General features: G+C 40.8%; 2 protein-coding genes and 1 long non-coding RNA gene across 3 annotated transcripts in view; all 3 read right to left on the bottom strand.

The window, feature by feature from the left end:
* Positions 1 to 8,798: 8,798 nt before the first annotated feature.
* Positions 8,799 to 25,389, bottom strand: part of LOC124288056 (circularly permutated Ras protein 1-like) — a 56,155-nt gene continuing 39,564 nt past the window's right edge. The window contains exon 12 of the mRNA XM_046724626.1: positions 8,799 to 8,995. Within this exon, the coding sequence (XP_046580582.1) occupies positions 8,870 to 8,995 (126 nt within the window). The 3' untranslated portion in view covers positions 8,799 to 8,869. The remainder of the gene's footprint in view (positions 8,996 to 25,389) is intronic.
* On the bottom strand, positions 11,277 to 12,319 carry LOC124288055. The gene is made up of 2 exons (XR_006901364.1): positions 12,160 to 12,319; positions 11,277 to 11,335 (listed from the first exon to the last, which is right to left on the bottom strand). It is a non-coding gene; the product is annotated as an uncharacterized LOC124288055 (long non-coding RNA).
* LOC124288054 (circularly permutated Ras protein 1-like) lies at positions 15,412 to 24,115 on the bottom strand. Its single transcript, XM_046724624.1, has 9 exons — positions 24,071 to 24,115; positions 20,985 to 21,086; positions 20,405 to 20,590; positions 20,023 to 20,205; positions 18,373 to 18,601; positions 17,532 to 17,829; positions 16,875 to 17,095; positions 16,091 to 16,169; positions 15,412 to 15,599 (listed from the first exon to the last, which is right to left on the bottom strand). The coding sequence occupies exons 2-9, from the start codon at positions 21,084 to 21,086 to the stop codon at positions 15,527 to 15,529; spliced, it is 1,371 nt and encodes a 456-aa protein (XP_046580580.1). The 5' UTR covers positions 24,071 to 24,115; the 3' UTR covers positions 15,412 to 15,526.

Here is a 25,389-nt window from a genome sequence, read left to right as displayed (position 1 = left end):
ATGTTGTATTAATTTACTACCTGTCAGGCTAGTTATCAGTCTATCAGACGTGCAATGTAGTTCGAAGGCATTTAAATTCCAACTAAAACACTGAAACAACGTTTGTTAGAACCAGAAGTTTGGTATGTTAGACTATTATTTTGACAATGATGACAAACATCGGATTTGATGTCACAATATAACACAATAAAACCTACTGAAATATCAAAAAGCCAGTTCAGGCTCTACTAAGTGGATGCAGCCAGAACTAAAGCAGCCATGCCATAATCTATCTGAGATAAAGGAGCCATGAGGATTTACTATCGAGAGACGCGCATTTAGCTAAAGCTGAGTTCACAGAATTAACAATCGAGAGACGCACACTTAGCTAAAGATGAGTTCACAGGATTAACTATCGAGAGACGCACACTTAACTCACAGGAATCGAGAAAGCAGTTCACAGGACAGGATGTACTATCGAAAAGACGCACACTTAGCTAAATGGAGAAAAGAATTTTCACAGGATTTACTATCGAGAGTTGCACACTTAGCTAAAGGAGAGGTGTCGGGGTACTATCGAGAGATGCACACATACTACAGAGGGGAGATGCACACTTACCTAAATGAGTAGTGTCAGGATATACTACTGGGAGATGCACACTTACCTAAAGGAGTAGTGTCAGGATATACTACTGGGAGATGCACACTTACCTAAATGAGTAGTGTCAGGATATACTACTGGGAGATGCACACTTACCTAAAGGAGTAGTGTCAGGATATACTACTGGGAGATGCACACTTACCTAAAGGAGTAGTGTCAGGATATACTACTGGGAGATGCACACTTACCTAAAGGAGTAGTGTCAGGATATACTACTAAAGGAGATGCACACTTACCTAAAGGAGTAGTGTCAGGATATACTACTGGGAGATGCACACTTACCTAAAGGAGTAGTGTCAGGATATACTACTGGGAGATGCATACTACTGGGAGTAGTGTCAGGATATACTACTGGGAGATTACCTAAATGAGTAGTGTCAGGATATACTACTGGGAGATGCACACTTACCTAAAGGAGTAGTGTCAGGATATACTACTGGGAGATGCACACTTACCTAAAGGAGTAGTGTCAGGATATACTAGGATATACTACTGAGTAGGAGATATACTACAGATTACCTAAAGGAGTAGTGTCTGGGGATATACTACTGGGAGATGCACACTGGGAGATGCACACTTACCTAAAGGAGTAGTGTCAGGATATACTACTGGGAGATGCACACTTACCTAAAGGAGTAGTGTCAGGATATACTACTGGGAGATGCACACTTACCTAAAGGAGTAGTGTCAGGATATACTACTGGGAGATGCACACTTACCTAAATGAGTAGTGTCAGGATATACTACTGGGAGATGCACACTTACCTAAATGAGTAGTGTCAGGATATACTACTGGGAGATGCACACTTACCTAAATGAGTAGTGTCAGGATATACTACTGGGAGATGCACACTTACCTAAAGGAGTAGTGTCAGGATATACTACTGGGAGATGCACACTTACCTAAAGGAGTAGTGTCAGGATATATACAATGTACACACAAGGCCTGCTTTAGATGGTAAGGGTTAAGTATTTAGACGATAATCCGAAGATTTGTTGGGCCAAGGTTCTGACAAGGTACAGATTGAGCACAACATGTTTACTGTTGAATCTAAGGCTAAGGCTCACTTTTACAAGAAGGCTTGTGCTTGACAGTTTAAAGCCGGTGACCAAGTTATACCCTATCTGCCTGTCCAGAGCCCCCTCTAAAATGATCACTTCGCTCCTTACACCATTAAAGGCCAGATTAATGATGCAGGGAATGTTATCGGTACACCAGATCAAGGCAGAAAAGACAGAAACTGTCGAGTTAATATGCTGAGAGGATACCGAGCTAGACCCGCCATACAGTGACAATCAGTGCAGTCATCCTAAATGAACATGGTGGTGAAGACGTTATGGACGCCTTTATAAAAGCGATGTCCTCTGGTACCGTTTAAATTATTTATTTATCTTTCTATTCTGAGGTTTTAATTTGCCATCAAGGTTTGGTTGGCACATCTTTCCACATAAAAATCGAGTTTGTTCTTTTTAAAAAGAAAACCACAAAGAACGTCATACGGTTCTTGCTCTGAAGGCGATGGGTCACTGTTACAACATTCCAGGCCTTTGTGGACCCGTGAAGATCCGGATTAGAATTGATCTTCAGTAACCCATGCTAGATCTTAAGGCTACTAACGGGATTGGGTGGTCAGGCTCGCTGACTTGGTTGAAACATGGCATCGTATCCCATATGCGTAGATTGACGTTCATGATGTTGATCACTGGATTGTCTGGTCCAGACCGCCGCCTTAAAGCTGGTATATTGCTGAGTGCGGCGTAAAACTAAACTCACTCCAAACGCTTTGTGGTATTAACATGTGAAAGTCAGTCCGTCGTTTTCAATGGTTCCAGATACAAAGTTGAAGGAAAACAAAGTTCTATGGATAGTCAACTTCTTTATTGCAATGAATGCACCTTTTCTGTGCAGATACTAACACCGTTATCAAGCAAGTGAAGAAAAGTCTAAAAATGCCTCTCAAAGAGGTTAAACAGATACAAGTTGTCCAACACTGTCTGCTTTGTCCATTGTTTCGAACGCTGATTTACTGTGTTGAATATTTTCAACGTTGTTCTACTGTGAACAATGTGCCCAGCGTTCATCCATAGGGTAAAATATGTCTAATGTTGCTCTGCTCTGTCCAACTTGCCCAACTTCAGTCTACTGTCTACAATGCGTATCACGTTCATCTACGATGAGCACTGTGTCAAACGTTGATCCACTGTGTCTTACGTGCCTACTGTAGTTCTCCTGTGTCCAAACTAGATCTACTTGGTACAACATGTTCCTACGTTGATCTACTGAGTACAATGTGTTCGGACGTTGATATACTGAGTACAATGGGTTCAGACGATGATCTACTGAGTATGATGTGTTCAGACGTTGATCTAGTGAGAACCATGTGTTCAGACGATGATCTACTGAGTGCACCGTTCTCAGATGTAGATCTACTAAATACGATGTGTTCAGACGTCCATCTTCTGAGTACAGCGTGTTCAGACGTATATCTACTCAGTACGATGTGTTCAGACGTTGATCTAGTGAGTGCAAAGTGTTCAGACGATGATCTACTGAGTACAATGTGTTCAGACGATGATCTACTGAGTACAACGTTTTCAGACGATAATCTACTGAGTACAGCGTGTTCAGACGTTCATCTACCGAGTACCATGTGTCCAGACGACGATCTACTGAGTACAATATGTTCAGATGTTCAGGCGATGTTCTGCTGAGTACAACGTGTTCAGGCGTTGATCTCTGAGACGACGTGTTCTATCTGAGTACGATGTGTTCAGAAGTTGATCTGCTGAGTACCATGTGTTCAGACGTTGATCTACTGAGACGTGTTTAGACGTTCATCTACTGTGAACGATGTGTTCAACACCTATCAACGTTGATCTTCAGAATGAGTGAGTGAGTGTAGTTTTACGCCGCACTCAGCAATATTCCAGCTATATGGCTGTGGGCTGTAAATAATCTGGACCAGACAATCCAGTGATCCACAGCATGAGCATCGATCGGCGTAATTGGGAACAGATGACATGTGTCAACCAAGTCCACCCGATCCCGTTAGTCACCTCTTCGGACAAGCATGGGTTACTGAAGATTAATATTCTAATCAACGGGTGTTGATCTTCAGAGTACAATGTGTTAAAGCGGATCTACTTAGTGTGACGAGTCCATTGGTGATCGACAGGTTGGACACACTGTGCACAGTAGACTAACGCTGGACACATTGTACTCTGTTTCGGAAACATGAGAAGATTCTAGGACACAGTGTTCCACGATGTTCCATTGTATCTGGTCGATACACCTCTCCGTGTTATTTCTGTATACTGATACACCTCTCCGTGTTATTTCTGATAAGATCCTGTACTGTAGGTGTACTGCCCGATACACCTCTCCGTGTTATTTCTGATAAGATTCTGTACTGTAGGTGTACTAGCAGATACAAATCTCCGTGTTATTTCTGCTAAGATTCTGTACTGTAGGTGTACTAGCCGATACACCTCTCCGTGTTATTTCTGATAAGATTCTGTACTGTAGGTGTACTAGCCGATAAGGTGTACTGGCCGATACACCTCTCCGTGTTATTTCTGATAAGATTCTGTACTGTAGGTGTACTGAGTCGATACACCTCTCCGTGTTATTTCTGCTAAGATTCTGTACTGTAGGTGTACTGGCCGATACACCTCTCCATGTTATTTCTGATAAGATTCTGTACTGTAGGTGTACTAGCCGATACACCTCTCCGTGTTATTTCTGATAAGATTCTGTACTGTAGGTGTACTAGCCGATACACCTCTCCATGTTATTTCTGTTATTTAAGATTCTGTACTGTAGGTAGGTGTACTCCGTGTTAGCAGATACACCTCTCCGTGTTATTTCTGATAAGATTCTGTACTGTAGGTGTACTGGCCGATACACCTCTCCATGTTATTTCTGATAAGATTCTGTACTGTAGGTGTACTAGCCGATACACCTCTCCATGTTATTTCTGATAAGATTCTGTACTGTAGGTGTACTGGCCGATACACCTCTCCGTGTTATTTCTGATAAGATTCTGTACTGTAGGTGTACTGGCCGATACACCTCTCCGTGTTATTTCTGCTAAGATTCTGTACTGTAGGTGTACTGGCCGATACACCTCTCCATGTTATTTCTGATAAGATTCTGTACTGTAGGTGTACTGGCCGATACACCTCTCCATGTTATTTCTGATAAGATTCTGTACTGTAGGTGTACTAGCCGATACACCTCTCCGTGTTATTTCTGATAAGATTCTGTACTGTAGGTGTACTGGCCGATACACCTCTCCGTGTTATTTCTGATAAGATTCTGTACTGTAGGTGTACTGGCCGATACACCTCTCCATGTTATTTCTGATAAGATTCTGTACTGTAGGTGTACTGGCCGATACACCTCTCCATGTTATTTCTGATAAGATTCTGTACTGTAGGTGTACTGGCCGATACACCTCTCCATGTTATTTCTGATAAGATTCTGTACTGTAGGTGTACTGGCATCGATACACCTCTCCGTTTGTTATTTCTGCTAAGATAAGATTGTTCCAGCATTAAGGTTCTATTCACAATGTATCAAAGCAATCTGTAAACAACCCGTGTAGGCAACACAAGACCCTATAGTCCAGTCAAAATGTGACAAAACCTCCAAATAATTGGTACAGAAATGATTTGAGTGTTTTTAACATGTTTAAGTTAAAACTAATGAGTTTTAAAAAGTCCTCCCTTGAAATATGATGTTAAGTCCTATTTGGGGGGTAAAAAGTTTGAAAATTGAAATCTTCAGTAAACAATTTTTAAAATCTCATATTGAAACACAAATTTACCTTTTTATATATATTTTTTCAAAGAGTACACAAGGTACTACCAATCTTTTTCTGCTGTAACCTCATGGAACCGATTGAAGTTCAGGGGACCAGATCATGCATGATGGAACTTCCATGTCAACATATGGGTGACAAATTCTCGCAGTAAATACATTACAGTGTCCTATGTGAGATATTATCTGTCGAATACAACCAGCTGACTTCCACGTGAATATGAATCTGTGTAGATTACTTGACTGTGGTAACCTAATATATGTGGCTTGTTGAAATGTGTACCGACATTGTACGTCTTTGTCTTGACCGCTCACAAACACGTAAGTTGAGCAAATACAGCTTTGACTCTGGGATTCAGGCACGAGGGTGACATAACTCAATACTGAGAATGATACAATCTAGTGATTCATTTTATATTCTACATGAATTGTTAGACATAGTGCAATTTGATTCAGCATCTCCGTAATATATGAACCCAGGACATATTAGCCCATCCCTTTTAGCGCATCAACACCTCCGCATTCTTGGCAAACAGTCACCGAATTGGCAAAAACGTCATTATGCGTTAATCCATGTTCTCAGATTGATCTACATTATCTGTTGCAAACTGAATGAACTGACCCCGTGTACACCCATTTTCGGAAGCGTTGCACTTAGCTCCTTCTTCTGTAACTAACTGTAATAATGAACAAGATATTAATTAACATATTGAATATTTGAGATGTGGTTGCAATACTTTTTCACTTACCGGTACATCGAATTTTACATGATTTCATGACAGTTACCCCCAACGACATGTAATACCATGGGATTTATTGTCATCCCTGTGTCAGTCAGAGATCTTTCCGTTTCCTGAGCAAAATTTAAAGATGGCTGATAAACAAGCATGCACCACGTACTATTTAAGTATTTCAAATACAAAAAGTATTTGTCCATTAGTTATTTCAGTTATTTACCAATATTATTTTAAAGGTTTTACTAGCAGTAAAAAAGACAATGCTGGTTGTGCTTTCAAAACCTTTCTAGAGCTTTGATCAAGCCGCCCAGCACCCGTGAAGATCCAGTTTGAATTGATCTTCAGTAACTCATGCTTGTCATAAAAGGGCGACTAATGGGATCGGGTGGTCAGGCTCGTTGACTTGGTTGACACGTGTCATCGTATCCCATTGGCGTAGATCGATGCTCATGCCGTTGATCACTGGATTGTCTGGTCCAGACTTTTATAATTTACAGACCGCCGCCATAGCTGGAATATTGCTGAGTGCGGCGTAAAAATAAACTCACTCACTACAAAGAGCCTAAGTTAATGATTTTTCCAATTTTAAGAAAAAGATGTTTTTCAGTAAACATATGTGTTATATATCTAATTTATGTGAATCAGTTTCAAGTTTTTTCATAAAGATTTCAGTCAGTTTTTTAAATGATTTTAATTCAGATAAAAAAAATACCAGCTATACTATAAATATTTGCAAGGGTTCATTCAATTCTTATTACATAAGGGGGCGGTGGGGTAGCTTAGTGGTTAGCGTTCGCTCGTCATGCCGAAAACGCGGGTTCGATTCCTGACATGTGTACAATGTGTGAAGCCCATTTATATTGTCCCCGGCCGTGATATTGCTGGAATATTGCTAAAAGCGGCGTAAAAACATACTCACTCACTCTGCTCACATAATAATATGTAGTTGCCAGTTAAAGTTAAAAGAGAACAAACTTATCCTTCAATCACCTTTTGAAATTGTTTTAAAACTAGTAGCATTGAAAATATAAATGGTATCATATTTTCCTAATCTATCATTCTGGCATATGTTTCTTCAGGCTCTTCTAAATCTTGATACAGAATGTCCCATTTATCACCAAGGTGCATTGTCTTACACGACCGCCATATAGTTCTGTGGGCTAATTAAGGGAGCAGAATCACCCCAGTCCTCGTCCTCATCTTTGTTAATTGTAGCTTTTAGCTGTCTTTTTAATCCTTTATCTATTTTGCTAACTATAGCCTCATCAAGTTAGTGTTTTATAAAAGATACAACCTTTCCTTTCCATTTTGCTACTTCAATCTATTGTAAACAAATGGGAGATAACTCTCATTTACTTGTTTCCAGTGTGCTGGAGTGTCCAAAATCACAGTTCAAACCTCATGTCATAAATTTTGTTCAGGTTTGATTTCAATCATTTACTATTTTGTACGCTTCAGTTTTATATTTTGCAAGATGTAATAGCATTTTCTGGACTTATTTTCAGATTTAAAAATAAATAAATGAAAAATACCATTTTTCATAGTTTTTGCCCCCAAAAAGCCATTTAGCATCAACATCCAAGGGAGGACTTTTTATACATTGTTTACATGACGATTGTAAACGATATAAAAACAAAACCATTTCTGTACCAATATTTTGGAGGTTCAGTGATTTTTTCCACTAATTTGACTGGACTACTAAGAACACATTGTAAGAAGGGGCACATCTAGCTCAATCATGTAAGGCCTGCGATTGGTTGTGCGGAGTTGCTTCCCTTGAGCACACCAGGATTCTATGATAGTGGGTTCGAATCCCAATTACTACAGATTATGTCCTTAGGTTTTCCAGCACCATACCTTACCATGGGTTTCACCAAAGTGATGAGATTTAAATGAATGACTAAAACAGCATTAAGCCGCAAAACTCACCAGCTCAGAAGTCAACTATAGTACAAGCATGGAGTACTACAGTGCAAGTGTTGTATGTGTCTCCAGTAAAAAATATGTTCTTTAGTAGTCCCATCCAAATAAATCATTTTCAAATATTCGAAATATTCATTTTCAAAACTGTGCACTATTAGGACCAGAAAAAAACACCTCCCCAATAAAACTAGGTACTGACAGTTGAAAATGTTTTGGGCATGAACAAACTGGACAATGAAAGAAACCTCTTGAACAAATAGGATGGTATTGCACCATCCTATTTGTGTGAACTTGTAAGCCAGTATAATCCAGCCAGAACTCTCAGATCCCAGTCCCAAATTCTGTGCGCAGTGCCTAGATACATACTAAAACGATTCTCTGCCCAAAGATCTCAAAACAGCCAAAAGCCTGCTCTCCTTCAAAACTCTCCTCAAAACGTTTCTATTTAAGAAGTACTATGTCTCACCCAAATAACTTTACTTGTAGCGCCATGAGCATACCAGCTGGCGTGGAGTTTGGCGCGCTACAAAATCACTCATTATTACTATTATTAAAACGTCTCTATCTGTAAAAACATAGAGGGACATTTTGACACATGGCTTTGGCTTACTTTATGAGTGAATATCGAAGTCTTACAAGTTCTACAAAATTATTGATAGCTTATCGGTTTTGTTTCTCTATACATGTGGACATCTGACTGCATATGATGAACTTTAGCACTTATAATTCCGATACCCTTCATAAGCTTTAATATTGCTGACTTGGCTTCTGGACGGCTGCCACTTTCTTCTTTGCTCCGTGGAACCGGTGCACATTGGCCTGGTGTGACTGGTGAGCAATTCTGTGGGAACTATCTGTTGCTTCACCAAATTGCTGGAAAAATACACAAGTAATGAGTTTCCATATCTTTGACCGCAGTGACAGAGTGAGTGAGTTTAGTTTAACGCCGCACTCAGCAATATTCCACCTATATGGCAGTGGTCTGTAAATTATCGAGTCTGGACCAGACAATCCAGAGATCAACAGCATGAGCATCGACCTGCGCAATTGGGAACCGATGACATGTGTCAACCAAGTCAGCGAGCCTCAATGTTTTTCAAATTCTCCGATTCAATATTTTTGAAGATTGGCTGTCTAAAATATTGTGCTATGAAATTGGTGTCCTTTTCATTCATGATATTAGTTGTTTTCTATGGCGTCATTGTAATTTTTATTCATACAGAAACAACTGACACCATTTGAATAAATCCAAACAAAGGGATTAGAATAAAGTGACTCCATATTGAATATTCCTGCCCAGGAGAAAATATTCCAGCATTTCAGCACTTCAGCGCTGTAGTTCCTTGATTAACTGAAGCCTCCAATCATTGGAAAAGTCAGTGAAGTAACAAAAACATGATCGTATGTTTTATGTCAAGTATTTCAATCCGATTTCACCATTATCCTAAATCCCAGATCCAGGCAGAATTGGTCATCACCAGCCCTGCTTGTCATAAAAGGTGACTAACCCGTTGACTTGGTTGACACATGTCATTGTATCCCAATTGTGTAGATCGATGCTCATGCTGTTGATCACCAGATTGTTTGGTCCAGACTCAATTATTTACAGACCGCCACCATATAGCTGGATATTGCTGAGTGTGGTGTTCAACAACAAACCAACCAGCCTAAATACCAACCTTTTTTAAATAACAACCCTGTTTCAGTCTGGTGACCTTCACCTTCGCCATGTCTGCCCAGTTGGATGACCAGGCATTAATAGAATCTTGTCCCCAAATTATCATTCATTTAGCGATTACTTACCCACTCAGCCTGATTGCAGGAAATGTCATCTTCAAATTCTTAAGCATTAGTTCAGGAATGCATATGCTCTCTTCCACGTTGCTCTACAGTCTTTTGCACCTCTTTCAGCATATTCTTGGTTTGCCAATCTGGATCAAATTTACAGAACAGTGAGTTGTGAGAGTTGGATTGATTCCTGCTTTGAATAGTATTTCACAAACATTACAGCATTCAGCTCACAGTACCATCTAGCCTCTAATATCAATATATCTACCAGAAAATACAGTTCTTATGTAATGTTGTTAAAATAGGATATAAAGGAGGCGAGGGACTGTCAATTCAACTGCAGAAATCTAGTCTTACAACATATTCTATGTGGCTGATTGTGGTCCAGTGCATAGAGCTCAGGGCCCACGTTCCTCAAAGCGATCGTGGCGCTAAGATGATAAAGTAACTCCCATGCTTTTAACATAGACTTCACGACAGTCATAAGCTAAGATGGCTTTGAGGAGCGGGGCCCTGGTCACAAATCAGGTGTAGATGTTTGATGTAGATGCGAACATAAAGTAATCAAACAAGTCACGTGTCTGAATCTGGCATCTACACCGTGATTCACGTCGCAACTATTGCAACAAAGAAGTTGTCCTCCATAAAAATATAGACCCTGTACATTGTGGATAGAAAAGTGAAGCACCCTCAATAAAGGTACCAGTGATATTTGTTGCACAGGAGGGTGGGCAGGGGTAGTGAAAAAATAATTTGGTTCCATAAGAGTGTGGAATTACGGAGGTGTGGCGAGGGAAGAGAGAATCTCTTGTAGGTGACTACACACATCTTACTGAAACCATCAAAACACAATGTCTACCTACCACACAACAGTTTTATGTTGTTATATTTTGTAACTACTTAGACCGGGTAAGAACTGATCTTCAGTAACCCATGCTTGTTGTAAGAAGGGACTAATGGGATCGGGTGGTCAGGCTTACTGGCTTGGTTGACCACGTGTCATCATATCCCAATTGCGCAGATCAGGGCTGTTGGGTAGCCTGTTGGTTAAAGCGCCCGCTTTCGTCACGCCAAAGACCGGGTTCGATTCCCCACATAGGTACAATGTGTGAAGCCTATTTCTGGTGTCCCTCGCCGTGATAATGCTGGAATATTGCTGAAAGCGGCGTAAAACCATACTCACTCACTCACTCAATTGCGTAGATCAATGCTCATGCTGTTGATCACTGGATTGTCTGGTCCAGACTCAGTTATTTACAGACTGCCGCCATATAGCTGGAATATAGCTGAGTGCGGCGTAAAACTAACTCACTCACTGAATGTAGTTACTTACAACTGTGCCCTGGCTTCTAGGGGAGCTCTGTTCTTTGTCATCTCAGCTGTCTTCTGCATCGTGGCTAATCCAACAACTGCCACGTTGATGTTCTGGCTTAACACAAACATGAAAGATGTGATCATCCTTCTATAGCAAAATACTTTTTAAACATACGTGCACCAAGTGACTGGAAGCATGTGACCAGGTATGACAAGAGGAAGGCGTATTCAAACACAGACAACATTAAAGCCATGTCGCATGCCTCGGGCCTCTCTAGCTGACATACCAATCTGTTTGTGTTCTAATTACCTGATTCGACTATGGCTGGATTAAGTTGGGTTGGGTTGGGTTGGAGGCTGGATTGAAGTTGGTTGGGTTGGGCTGGGTTGGGTTGGGCTGGGTTGGGTTGGGTTGGGTTAGGCTGGCTGGATTGAATTGGGTTGGGTTGGATTGGGTTGGGTTGGGTTGGGTTGGGTTGGGCTGGATTGAGTTGGATTAAGTTGGATTGGGTTGGGCTGGATTAAGTTGGGTTGGGTTGGGTTGGGCTGGATTGAATTGGGTTGGGTTGGGTTGGGCTGGGCTGGATTAAGTTGGGTTGGGTTGGGTTTGGTTGGGTTTGGATTGAATTGGGTTGGGTTGGGCTGGAGTGACAGTATGTTGGGTTCTCAAATTCAAATAGTAATGAAAGCGTATCCCTGTTCTCACATTTTACACTAAGGAGAAAACAGAGCAAAGGGACACTAAGGAAAACAGATAAAATAACTTGGGATGCCAGTTTTAACTCATTTGAGACATTTATCAGTTTTCCACCTCAAATAGTTTTGGAGGGAAACTTCACTGAGAAACTAAACTAACCAACTACTTCTCTTGTTCTGATATTATATGCTATTTCCTCCATAGATTACGCATGTTCTTCATGAAAGGATTTCCTTACCTCTTCCATCACCTTCCTGTCCTTGGTGAACTTGTGGCTCTTGCACATGACACGGAGACACTTCATACCGTTCTTGCGGGTGTAGGTGATCTGAACCTAAACCAGAGAAAAGAGATATTAATTTCAGTTCATTAGGTCCAAGATAGTAGTAGGATCTGCAGTGTTCTACTTTGAAGGTGAAGGTCAAGAGGTCCTTGTCAAAGAAGACCCCTTAAGCAGTTCTCTGTTTGGAAGCTGTTCGCCTCGAAGTTAATAAGTCTTTTATTGCATCAGTAGGTAGCTAAAGTGAGTGCATATGTCCCATTATGTACAATATAGGCCAAAATATTGTAACAAATGTGTGAAAGTGTGCCTTTTGAGATCCTTGGACATCGTGGTTGTTGGTTTGTTGTTTAACGCCGCAATATTCTAGCTATATGGCGGTCTGTAAAAAATCTAGTCTGGACCAAACAATCCAATGATTAACAACAGCATAAGCATTGATGCACGCAATACATGTGTCAACCAAGTCAGCGAGTCTGACCACCCGATCATGTTAGTCGCCTCTTATAGCAAGCATGGGTTGCTGAAGACCAATTCTAACCCAGATCTTGACGGGTGGACATCAGAGCACTGAAAATGTATGAACTCACTACTAGAAAATCCTGAGGAAAAAATGTTGAACTTGGGGATTCTTTTTTTGCTTTTTAGTATTAAGGGGTGTGATAAAGGGGAGGGATGAGGGTGTAATGATAACTTTGAACTATAATTTTGGGAATAGTAATTTTTTTAAAGGGGAGAGTCAAAGACTTGGTCTTTGAAAGTATGAATACGATGTGTTCGTCTTTTGTCAAAACAGCGTGGGAGAGTAGGGAAGGTTTCTGCTTTGGAGTCCCCGTTCTGAATTAAATGTACAGAGAACACATGTACATATGGATGAAAAGAGACATATACAAAGAACATGGATTACCAAAGGAACACATGCATGGATGAACACAGGTACAGACCAACGTCTGTACAGAGGAATATATGGATGAACAAAGGTACAGAGAACACATGTATAAGAGGAACACATTACAGAAGAACAAATATGGATGAACACAGGTACAGAGAATACGTGTATAGAGGAACACATTACAGAAGAAACATGTACAGAGAACACATGTACAGAACACATGTAGAGAGACACATGGACACAGAGAGAGGAACTCAAGTAGAGAGGAACATACTTGCTGAAGACCATATGTACCAAGGAACATACTCGCAGAAGAACACATGTACAGAAGAACATATGCTCAAAGGAACATACTTGCAGAGGAACACACTGACAGAGAAACATACTTGCTGAAGACCATATGTACCAAGGAACATACTCGCAGAAGAACACATGTACAGGAGAACATATGCTCAGAGGAACATACTTGCAGAGGAACACACTGACAGAGAAACATTCTTGCAGAGGAACACACTGACAGAGAAACATGCTTGCAGAGGAACACACGGACAGAGAAACATACTTGCAGAGGAACATACCACGGAACTACAGTGTCCTCAAATGATTAAACACACTCTCCAGAACATGACAGGTCCCCCTTACCTTTGGATATCCTTCTTCAACAAACACAAGCGATGGATGCAGCAGGAAAGTGACATGAACTGATGAAGCCACGACCTTGTTCTGCCAGATAACTCGCAGCTGCCTGACAATCTCCATGGGGTTGAGAACGTTGATGGTGCCGCCTGAAGCCAGTGCACATGGACTAACATACTGCATCCCAACAGCCTCTCCCTCCACTGCCATGATGTTGATGACAATGTTCTTTGAACGAGCATATCCGCCGATCTGGAATTACAAAGAAAATGTATAAAAGAGAAACTACAGCATGCAGGAGCTAAACTGACTTGTTATGTTTATGTTCACGCTTGCCTCACTTTTAGTCTGAATTGTGAAACAGGAACATACCGAATTAGGAGTGTGGATATTTTTTTTATAGTGTTACATTACTTTTCAAAGTATTCAAGAAATGAAAAATGAATCAATGAAGAATTAATACCACTACTTTGCTCATTATTGAAAATACAGTACACCTGTTAACAAACAAATTTTGATCGTGCTCAAGAATGAACTTCCGTTCCACCAATTGATCAAAGACTTCAGAAACCAAAGTTCTATGATCCACTGGTAACTAGAATCAGTCACAGAATGTAGTTCAGTGCCAAAAGAGACCTCATGGAACACAAATATACCTCAACATGTCTGTCCAGAGCAAGAGAGAGTAACTTAGCAATACATTTTCAAATTTGGATTTCCTTGATTATATTCAGTTTTAAGAGTTTCCAGATACAGAAATCAGATCTTCTTGTCTGAAATCTGTTTTGCATACCAAGAACGCTGATAAAGTTCACCTGATGAGGTGATCTGTTGTGATGAGATCTTCACAAACAGGGGCAGTGGGGTAGCCTAGTGGTTAAAGCGTTCACTCATCACGCTGAACATCCGGGTTCAATTCCCGACATGGGTACAATGTACGAAGCCCATTTCTGATGTCCCCCGTCTTGATATCCATGGAATATTGCTATAAGTGGCACAAAACTAAACCCACTCACTCACTCTTCACAAACACTAAACAATCTGAGGTTAAAGAGATGGAAAATGTGGTCTACTACCAGTAATTATTAAAGCTGATTCACAGCTTACCTTTGTATAGAATGAGTCACGGGTATTGCCAGTCGAGGAACCAATTCCAGAGTTTGGCGCTCCATCAGTACATAGCACAATCTCTGACGAAGGCACATCACTCACAAACCCAGCACATATTGCTAGCGCTGGACCGAGAGCTGTGCATCCTCGTGTGTGAAGATCTGCCACCTTCTCCATCAAATTGCTAGAAAATTTATGAATTTCATCTTAAATTAAGCCTTATACTTTTCTATCATCAATCTCATCATGCAAGAAATTATCCACAATTCATTTTGAATTTAACATATTCTCCATCAAACAATCCATTAACGTAACACTTGGAAAACAGATATTACATGCTATGTCATTGTATCGCATGGAGACAATCATTGGACTGAAGGAAAACCAAGTTCTATGGATAGTCATCTTCTTTATTGCAATGAGTGTGACTTTTTGGTGTAGGATCTAAGCCATCACTTGCTTTATAACGGTGTACTTACACCGAAACTCATTGCAGTAAAGAAGTTGACTATCCATAGAACTTACATGTACTAAAATGGTTAGACCAACACTCACTCGTGAGAAAGTCGCAGAGGTTTGATCTCCTTTTTCTTTGCTTGCTTTTGTCCCTCCTTGATGAGGGCATCAAAGTTAACCCTGTCAACTCCAGTGACCGTCTTGCTGCCTCCAGTCCCATCGCCTACAATCTCAATTTCCCGAGTCAAAGGGGACCAACATGACCTGCTTTTCAGGCTGCTCTTGTTTCAACAGCTCTACTTGTCTGTAACAGATAAGAAATAAAATTTCAAAATTATGTTTGTCACTTTATTTCAAATGCTTATACTTGTAAACTGAAAAAATGCATATATTTCTGTTTAATGTCTGGCAAAATGGCCACAAAATATAATTAAGCTGTTTTGAATATTTAGTCGGGAGATAGTCAAAGGCAACGATGTCATTGTATGACGTCTAATCCCTACAGCACAAAACACATCTTTTCCAAGTTTCAGTTAACGCGAACATATGTTTTAATAATGTTTCAGTATTTACTTTGTGTTTTCAATGCATAAGGTCTTAAGTTTTGTGTTCGGTTCAAAATCAATTTGCCTCAAGTTGACATTTTCACTCACAGATAGCAAGACATTAACTTAAACAGATCACATGTTATCTGACACAAAATAAATAATATCTGCCAGTTATTATGTTTTCCATGATGAAATACCATATCTATACAAAAATCCGAAATTACTGTTTCACTGTCATGAAATGTACCTCATCACGGCCTCCTTGATGCACTCCAGCCGAGATTTTGCCTCCAGCTCCTCTCCACTTCGAGCCTGCTTCCATGCCGCTATTAAAGAGACCCAGAAACAGTTATTTAGACAAATATAAATCTTCAATCGTAACTGCTCAGTTCCAAAAGGGTACATACATATACAGACAAATGCATACAGATAAACATACGTAGAGAGCAACACATGCACAGAGGAACACACGTACAGAGGAAAATATGTAGAGAGCTCTAATGGACAAGGTCTGATGTAATTCCATCTGCAAGCTCTGATGGACAATCCCTCATCTAACACCATCAGCAAGCTCTGATCGACAAGGTTTGATGTGTCTCCATATGTATCTCCATCTGCAAGCTCTGATGGACAAGGCCTGATGTATCTCCATCTGCAAGCTCTGATGGACAAGGCCTGATGTATCTCCATCTGCAAGCTCTGATGGACACAGCCTTCTGTACCTCCATCTGCAAGCTCTGATGGACAAGGCCTTCTGTATCTCCATCTGCAAGCTCTGATGGACAAGGCCTTCTGTACCTCCATCTGCAAGCTCTGATGGACAAGGCCTTCTGTATCTCCATCTGCAAGCTCTGATGGACAAGGCCTGATGTATCTCCATCTGCAATCTGATGGACAAGGCCTTCTGTACCTCCATCTGCAAGCTCTGATGGACAAGGCCTTCTGTATCTCCATCTGCAAGCTCTGATGGACAAGGCCTGATCTAACACCAGCTGCAATCTCTGATGGACAAGGCCTGATGAAACTCTCACCTTGTAGTTCTGGGACATCTGCTTTGGAGTCCATTGAGCCGCTGATATCCATGCAGTACACAATAATTCCTGGCGTGACCTTCTGGACAACCTCCTCCTTGCCCTCCTTCTCCTCCTCTTCTTTCTCAGTTGCTGGACTCAACATGTAGTCAAACATCAACTCTTTCGGTATCTCCTCTGCTGTAACTTCTAGTTTTTTGTTCTCTTTACCGCAGTACTCACTGAAAGGTAGAACACAATACCATGTGATCTCATATCTAATGTAATTCTAAATGAAAATTATGTTGTAGAAACATGGCATATTATTCCGTCAGAAAAAATATTCAATGTAAATCAGACCCTTAAAAACAACCAGACTGGGGAAAATAACCTTACTGATAATAATCTATTAACTCTCAAACCAATACTCCCAGTGCTTCATTAACAAGTAGAATAACATCACATATTGCTCTGTTAGGGACTGTTCATAAGTTATGGCTGGGGTTGGGGGTAGGGGTTGGGGGTGTCACTTACTTTGTACATAAATCTGGGGGGAGATTCACATTGCACATGCTTCTCCATAATAATCATCTTCACCCCCATAACTTATGAATGGTCCCTTATTAATGTTGACAACTGTTGAAAAATGTGTCAATGAAGAAGCTGCTCCATACTGACCATGTCCACAGACGTGTATCTCCATCGTCTACGAGGACTGACGTCTGACACAAAACAGCATCACACTTGCTGCACCGAACTGGATCCCCCGTCACAAGCTGTGGGTCATCTGCCAGTGAACCAAGGGGGATGTGCACGATGTTACCATCAATCTTCTTTGTCTTCATGGGTGTCCTACTCGATGGCGCTGGAGGTGGCGGTGGAGGTGGACGTGAAGCTGCATTGGGCGTTGCCTGGGCCTGCCTTCTTCCACTGAACACTCTCTTCAGACTAGACATGACACCGCCTTTCTTCTTGGCTGAGGGGAAATAAGTTCAGATGGACCTCTATGTTTATCCCTGTGAGTGAGTGAGTGAGTGAGTGAGTGAGTGAGTGAGTGAGTGAGTGAGTGAGTGAGTGAGTGAGTGAGTGAGTGAGTGAGTCAGTCAGTCAGTCAGTCAGTCAGTCAGTCAGTCAGTCAGTCAACACTCAGTCACAGTCAGTTTTAAATATACATATTTTAGCACACATTAATATATATATAATATTATTTTTTACAATTTATAGCACAGGCTGTAAAAATATTATTTAACAATTTACAACATGGACTACAACAATGACAGGCATTGAATGAGAAACGAGTAATTTTAACAATATACTGTTTTGATGGTATGAGCTTCCTTTCAATGTGACTGATATAGCCATCATGCTGCCATTTTGACAATTCCAATGATATTGTTATCCAAACTTTATTCGTCAACACAAGTATTATACGTTCAGAAACGTCTCATTCTCAGTTTTCATTCAAAGCCTGTCAACACAAGCATTATACGTTCAGAAACAAGGGAGGTAATTAGCGTACCACCAAATGAGGCAGCACTCTGTTGTAGTCCACCAAATGCCTGGGATTGAGCAGACGATGAAAACCTCTTTTTCTTTTTTCTTGCCTCCATCTTAGGAAGGCCTGTCACACTGATCATCTTCCTGTAGGAATCTTCAATGGTGGGGTCATAGTTCTCAACAAACGTGTCTTGCACGAGACGCAAGGTGACCGACGACTTGCCCGCCCCACCCGAACCAAGCGTTGCCAGCTGCAATGTTAAAGTGGAATCACATTGAAGGGACTTACCCTCTTACACCACCTGTATAAGCTTATGCACTTCTCATCTCCAACCTCAACCAAAAAACAATTGAGCAAGTGAGTGAGTTTAGATTTACACTGCACTCAGCAATATTTCAGCTCTATAGCGGCGATCTGTAAATAATCGAGTCTGGGCCTGACAGTCCGGTGATCAACAGCATGAGCATCAACCTACGCAGTTGGGATATGATGACATGCGTCAAGCCAGCAAGCCTGACCATCCGATCCCGTCAGTCACCTTCTACGACACGCATGGGTTACTGAAGATGAATTCTAACCTGGATCTTCACAGGTTCAACCAAGGACAAAGCGAGCAACAGTACAAAATATTTTACATCGTTTCTTGCAATAATATTATATAAGCCCTTATCATTCTGTTGTCAGCCAATCAGAAAACAGCAGTCAAGCATGGCTCAAATTTGGAATATATACAAAAAATAACCAGTTACATATGGACTCACATTTTACCTTCACTGTATGCTTAAGTCCCATAATGACAATATGGGCATCATATATCAGAATGATATTGTTTCTGAATGGTTTTGGTTTTGTATGGAAGAGTCAAACGATAAGCGATACCAAAAAGTTTCTTTTCAGTTGAAACGAAGATTTTATGACTGCCTCTCTCAAATTGGCATACCTCGCTTCTTGTAACGTCTAACTGCAACCATTATTCTTCACATAAATCGTTACTAAATGTTGAACACTATCTTCTTGAGATATTCCTTTCTACTATAACAACTACTTTTAAGTTTTATATCCAATAACTTTTGCCATGCTATGGAATATGTCGGTCATACCAGCACAACCAATCAGGAATATATTCCCACAGTAACAACATCCATCCTAAAAAGGTGAGTAAAATCTCCTGTAGCGTCTGATTATCTTTAATTGCAGTATTAATGTGAAAAATGAAATATATTTTCATCACCAACATCAAATTTGAGGCCAAAAACTTAATTTCTGAACATGAGCAAGTTTTTAATCAAAGCTGAATTTTTGTAACGAATGTAGAATAAAACAGTTGAAACATATATTTAAAAAATAATCTTCAGTCACAAATTTCCAAATGTTTCGATCTTCTAGTGCACTTAAAAACATCTGCTCCTTTTCATGGTGTAAGCTATATATATTGTATCTGATCATATTATAAGTTGAAATTATAAGGGATGGTTGTCAGATCATTTTTATTTTTTCAGCTTTCAAAAACTTTAAACTTTGACATTTCCAGAAAAGGGATAAAAGTTATCATCTTTATGTTAATCCTTATTTTATCACGAGGTATCTGTTTCACCCAATTACTAAGGATTTTCAGTGACATGATCAGATCAGATAAGACTTCTCTTTTGTACATAAATAGCCATGCTGTACCTTATATTCAATTCCGTGGCGAGGGATTGTCCTGAGAAGATCATCAATAGCTTCCTTGACGTTGTCCCCTGTTTTGGCTGACGTCTCCCTGAAGGGTATATGCTTCTGGCTGGCCAGGTCGGTACCTTCTGCTGTGGAAACAACTCGCTGGGCATCCAGGTCAGATTTGTTGCCACAAAGGACCTGTGTAATGTAAACAATCAGTAGAAACAAAATATAGACCACTTGCCCCTGTTTACAAAGTGAAAGTGTGTCTAAGTAATACTGTGTTTAGTATTTTTACACTTTTACCAATACTTCAGCAGTATCATGACATTACTATAACGTGGCTCCCAGTAGTTAAACACATTTATTATTTATTTAAAAATATATATATACTTACAGCGTAAAACTTTTCTCCCTGCTTGCATGTTTCCAGGAACGTAAACATGGCCGTTGCCTCATCGAAGGACTCCCTGTTTGTGATGTCATACACAATGATGAAGCCTTGAGCTGACCGTGTGTAAACATTTCTCATTGCGGAATACTCCTCCTGTCCAGCTGTGTCCAGAATGTCCAGCATACATTCCTAAACCAATCAAAATTTGTAACGCTTTTGTGGCAGAAAAAACAAGTCAAATAGTTATTTTTGTAAATCTTATACAAGTCGAAAATGCATCATTAAAGCTCAGACCAACATGATACTTTCACATGCTTTTTTTAAGCGTACTTATCATTTTGACAGAAAACCAAATTCAGTTTGTTTCTGTTGATTTTGAATCTAAATCTAAAAAATTGGAAAAAAGGCGGCCTTAATATTATGAAACAATCAACTAAAGCTCATATTTGTTCAGTGTGACAGTATCATTTGTGGGCATTAATTGATATGTCATTTAGATAGGATCTATCACATATGTACATTAACTGATGCAAATGTAGTTTTTTATTCTGTATTTATTTGTAATCCGTCCCAGATGTCTCACCTTCGCATCTCCTTCTGTTTCCTCTTCCTCTGAAGATGAATTTGAGTTGATTACTTCTTCTTCATCTTCTCCAAGATACACAAAATTGCTGCCGAAATCCATCTGTAAATATTTAATGAAGCAATATAAAATTTCTACAGATGAATATTTATTACACACTAATATATATTGTTTCAAAGGCTTACTTAACCCCAGTCTCTGCCTTAAATTCCAGAACAAATAATACCCAATATCCTAAACAAAAGAGAAAACTTCCACCAACTATCCATCTTAACCTCTTCCACCAACTATCCATCTTAACCTCTTCCACCAACTACCCATCTAAGCCTCCTCCACCAACTATCCACCTTAGCCTCATCCACCAACTATTCACCTTAGCCTCCTTCACCAACTACCCACCTTAGCCTCCTCCACCAACTACCCATCTAAGCCTCCTCCATCAACTAGCCACCTTAGCCTCATCCACCAACTATTCACCTTAGCCTGCTCCACCAACTATCCATCTAAGCCTCCTCCACCAACTATCCACCTAACCCTCTTCCACCAAGTATCCACCTTAGCCTCCTCCACCAACTAACCACCTTAGCCTCCTCCAACAACTATCCACCTAAGCCTCATCCACCAACTATTCACCTTAGCCTCTTCCACCAAGTATTCACCTTAGCCACCTCCACAAACTATCCACCTTAGCCTCATGCACCAACTATCCACCTTAGCCTCCTTCACCAACTATCCACCTTAGCCTCCTTCACCAACTATCCACCTTAGCCTTCTTCACCAACTACCCATCTAAGCCTCTTCCACAAACTATCCACCTTAGCCTATTCCACCAACTATCCACCTCCACAAACTATCCAACTTCGCCTCATCCACCAACTATCCACCTTACCCTCCCCAACCAACTACCCATCTAAGCCTCCTCCACCAACTACCCATCTAAGCCTCTTCCACCAACTATCCATCTTAGCCTCCTCCACCAACTATCCATCTTAGCCTCTTCCACCAACTATCCTCCTGATAGCCTCCTCCACCAACCACCCATCTTAGCCTCTTCCACAAACTATCCACCTTAGCCTCCTCCACCAACTATCTATCTTAGCCTCTTCCACCAACCAACCATCTTAGCCACCTCCACCAACTACCCATCTATGGCTACTCCACCAACTATCAATCTAAGCCTCTTCAACCACCTATCCATCTTAGCCTCCTCCTTGCCTCCACAACCAACCACCCATCTCAGCCTCCTCCAAAAACTACCCATCTTAGCCTATTCCACTAACTATCTATCTTAGCCTATTCCACCAACTATCCACCTTAGCCTCATCTACCAACTCTCCACCTTAGCCACAACCACCAACTATCCACCTAAGCCTCATCCACCAACTATTCACCTTAACCTGCTCCGCCAGCTACCCACCTTAGCCTCCTCCGCCAACTACCCATCTAAGCCTCTTCCACCAACTAACCATCTTAGCTACCTCCATCAACTACCCATCTATGCCTACTCCACCAACTATCCATCTTAGCCTCTTCCACTGACAATCCATCCTACCCTCTACCCACTACCCATCTTATCCATCTCCACCTATATGCCTCCTGTTAACTCCCAGTTTCCCTACTGTTTTATGAATGTATATATGACCATGTAGGTCATCCTACCCGCAATCTGTTCACAAAGATACTCTCCACCCTGCCATCTTAAACAGGGTGTAATACACAGTAAGGATATACAAATTAACGCTATGGTATGCGTCACGCCCATATCGGAATGCCTCTCTATTCAATTGACACACACAGTACTATACTAGACCCAACTGTCCTTGGGCTCATTAGTTTCACCACTGTAGTCAACAGCCCATAACACGACCAACAACATAAATGGATTTCAACTGACACACACAGTACTATACAGTACAGCACAGTACTATAGTAGAACCCGGGCTCAATAGTTTCACCAGTGTAGTCCATAACACGACCAGCAACATAAATTGATCGGCAAAGGTATATGATTCATACATATCTTCGTTCGTTTATCAACGTTGTTTACTCCATGAAGATTTAACATAATATTATATCTTGCGCCAAGATCCTATATATAGTATCTACCGTAAACATTCATGTCGATTTCACAACAACCCGGAAGTTTTTCGTGGAGTGGAAGCAGGCCATGTTGATTGGAGCCTAGTGGTTATACTACACTAAATGAGAATCGCTTGCTCACTGAGCAAGAAGCGTATGTAAACAAATGAAGAGATAGAGACATGTGACAGCTGTGATTGGATGAAATAGTGTAAGATGTTAATGTTTTTTAAAAGCATATACAACCAGCAATTAAAACTGACCACAATTTTAAGTATTCAGTGCTGTGATTTTCATCACCATGACTTATGCTTATTGTGTGTACAGATATTTTCCAGTAGGTGACATTTGGCGCGGATCTGGGGTTGATGTGTTCCGCTTCCTGTGCTCGCAAAACAAGCCGGACAAGTTGGCCATATAGTGTGTTTTTATGGTAGTTTAAAGGCCAGAGTGTACCCATGTGCACATGGAATGGCTGTTGATAGCCTGGATTATTTTTAAAAAAATATAAGGCTACTATAGAAGTCTATGGGAAAACATTTGGTGGTGTGTAACGTAGTTACCGTAACGACAAATATTTTATGCATATGTCACCACTAGCCGAGAGCCGCGATCCGGTCCTATATACAGTCAAGACATGACCCACGCGTGGTGACAAGTCCGGACAGTGTTGGTTTTTTATTTCATCAAATATATAGAAGGTAACTTCAAAAACTGAACAAGATAATGCGAAAACAATTAAACGTAGATCGATATACATTTAATGTCAAAAGACATGTGATTATTTCCTAGAGTAATTTACAGAATTAGAGTATAAACCCGCATTGCCCCACTCCAAGCCATGCTTACTGATTAATATGCCGGCCCATAGAGAATAGATGTAAATAAGTTCTAAATATAGCATTTTGCCAGGTAAACACAATCTAAAGTGTCGCGTCAGCAACTGCGAGCTTATGACAGTATAATAATTATTATCTGACAGACGTATAATTGTAAATGCAGCATACCTTGTTTCTGTGAATATCTTTCCTCCAACACAAACGTTCCTTCTTGTTTGACAGATCGACGATATCTTTTCACCCGAGTTGTCTGTGGCGCAAATATATACTACTCGTCATTAGTTATATTTAGCCAAGCGATTTGATTGGCTGGACTGAATCAGTTGCTATAAATAGATTCAACAACAACTCCACGTGTTCGGCTAAATCGAATCCGGTTCAACTAGTGTCAGCGTGCGTAAAAGGTATATGTGTTCGCTCAAGGTGTTCGAACCGAACTTATATTAGTTACTTGAAATAGATGCAGTACAGTATTTGAAACTGTACAACGAATTAATGACTGCGATGTGTTGCAATAAGAAGGTTTTGTCTGTTTGCTGTTTAACGCCGAGCTCAGCAATATTCCAGCTATATGGCGGTGGTCTGTTAATCGGGTCTGGATTTGACAATCCAGTGATCAACATCGAGAGCATCGATCTACGCTATTGGGGTACGATGGAATGTGTAAATCAAGTGAGCGAGCCTGACCACCCGATAACGTTAGTCGCCTCTTACCGAACAATCAGGCTATAAGATATACTTGTATTATTAAAATTATGTAGACGTTGGGCATTTTTCCGGATAGGGATGGTCGTTATGGTAGGAGTAAGTGCTAACCAAATCTTACCGCCCCTCATCAATGAACTACTACTCCCTAAAGAGAGAGAGAGAGTTAGATTTTACGCTGCTTTTAGTAATATTCCTGCAATATTACAGCAAGGGACACCAGATATCGGCCTCACACATTGTACCCATGTTGGGAATCGAATCCGGGTCTTGGACGTGACGAGCGAACGCATAAACCACCACCTGCCCTACACCCCTCCATAACACTGCACACAGCAGATAAACAAACACGCCACTTATTTTCTTTTTTTCTCTTTTTTGGAATATCGATTCAGGATAAAGCCATTCAGGACAACGGGCTTGACCACAAGCATAATTTGCCATTGAGAATGGTACTTCCGTGTTGGCACCCTGTTGTGCAATGTTTCCTGCCTGCGGCTTCGCGGAAACCTGAAGGGGATTCCCCTTAATGTATTTGAACAGTGCGCAGCAAACCGGCGCATGAGACGCACTTGCGCCCCATTGCCTTAAGCCCCATTGCCTTAAGCAGGGAGACTCTATAAGGTTGTAGAGTATCCCTGCCTTAAGCAATGTTCCAGCAACATCATTGTGGTTCCCGAGGTACCAGAAATGAGCTTGGCAAACTGTACCCATGTCAGGACTCAAATACGGACCTTTAACCACAGGCCCCCGCGTCCTTGCGAGGATTAAAGATTTTTAAA

Source organism: Haliotis rubra, unplaced genomic scaffold, assembly GCF_003918875.1.
Source record: "Haliotis rubra isolate DU_JTF1 unplaced genomic scaffold, ASM391887v1 Scf410, whole genome shotgun sequence".
In the NCBI taxonomy this organism is placed as follows: Eukaryota; Metazoa; Mollusca; class Gastropoda; order Lepetellida; family Haliotidae; genus Haliotis; species Haliotis rubra.
Note: the sequence above shows the minus strand (reverse complement) of the source record. Positions and strands in the feature narration are given on the sequence as shown.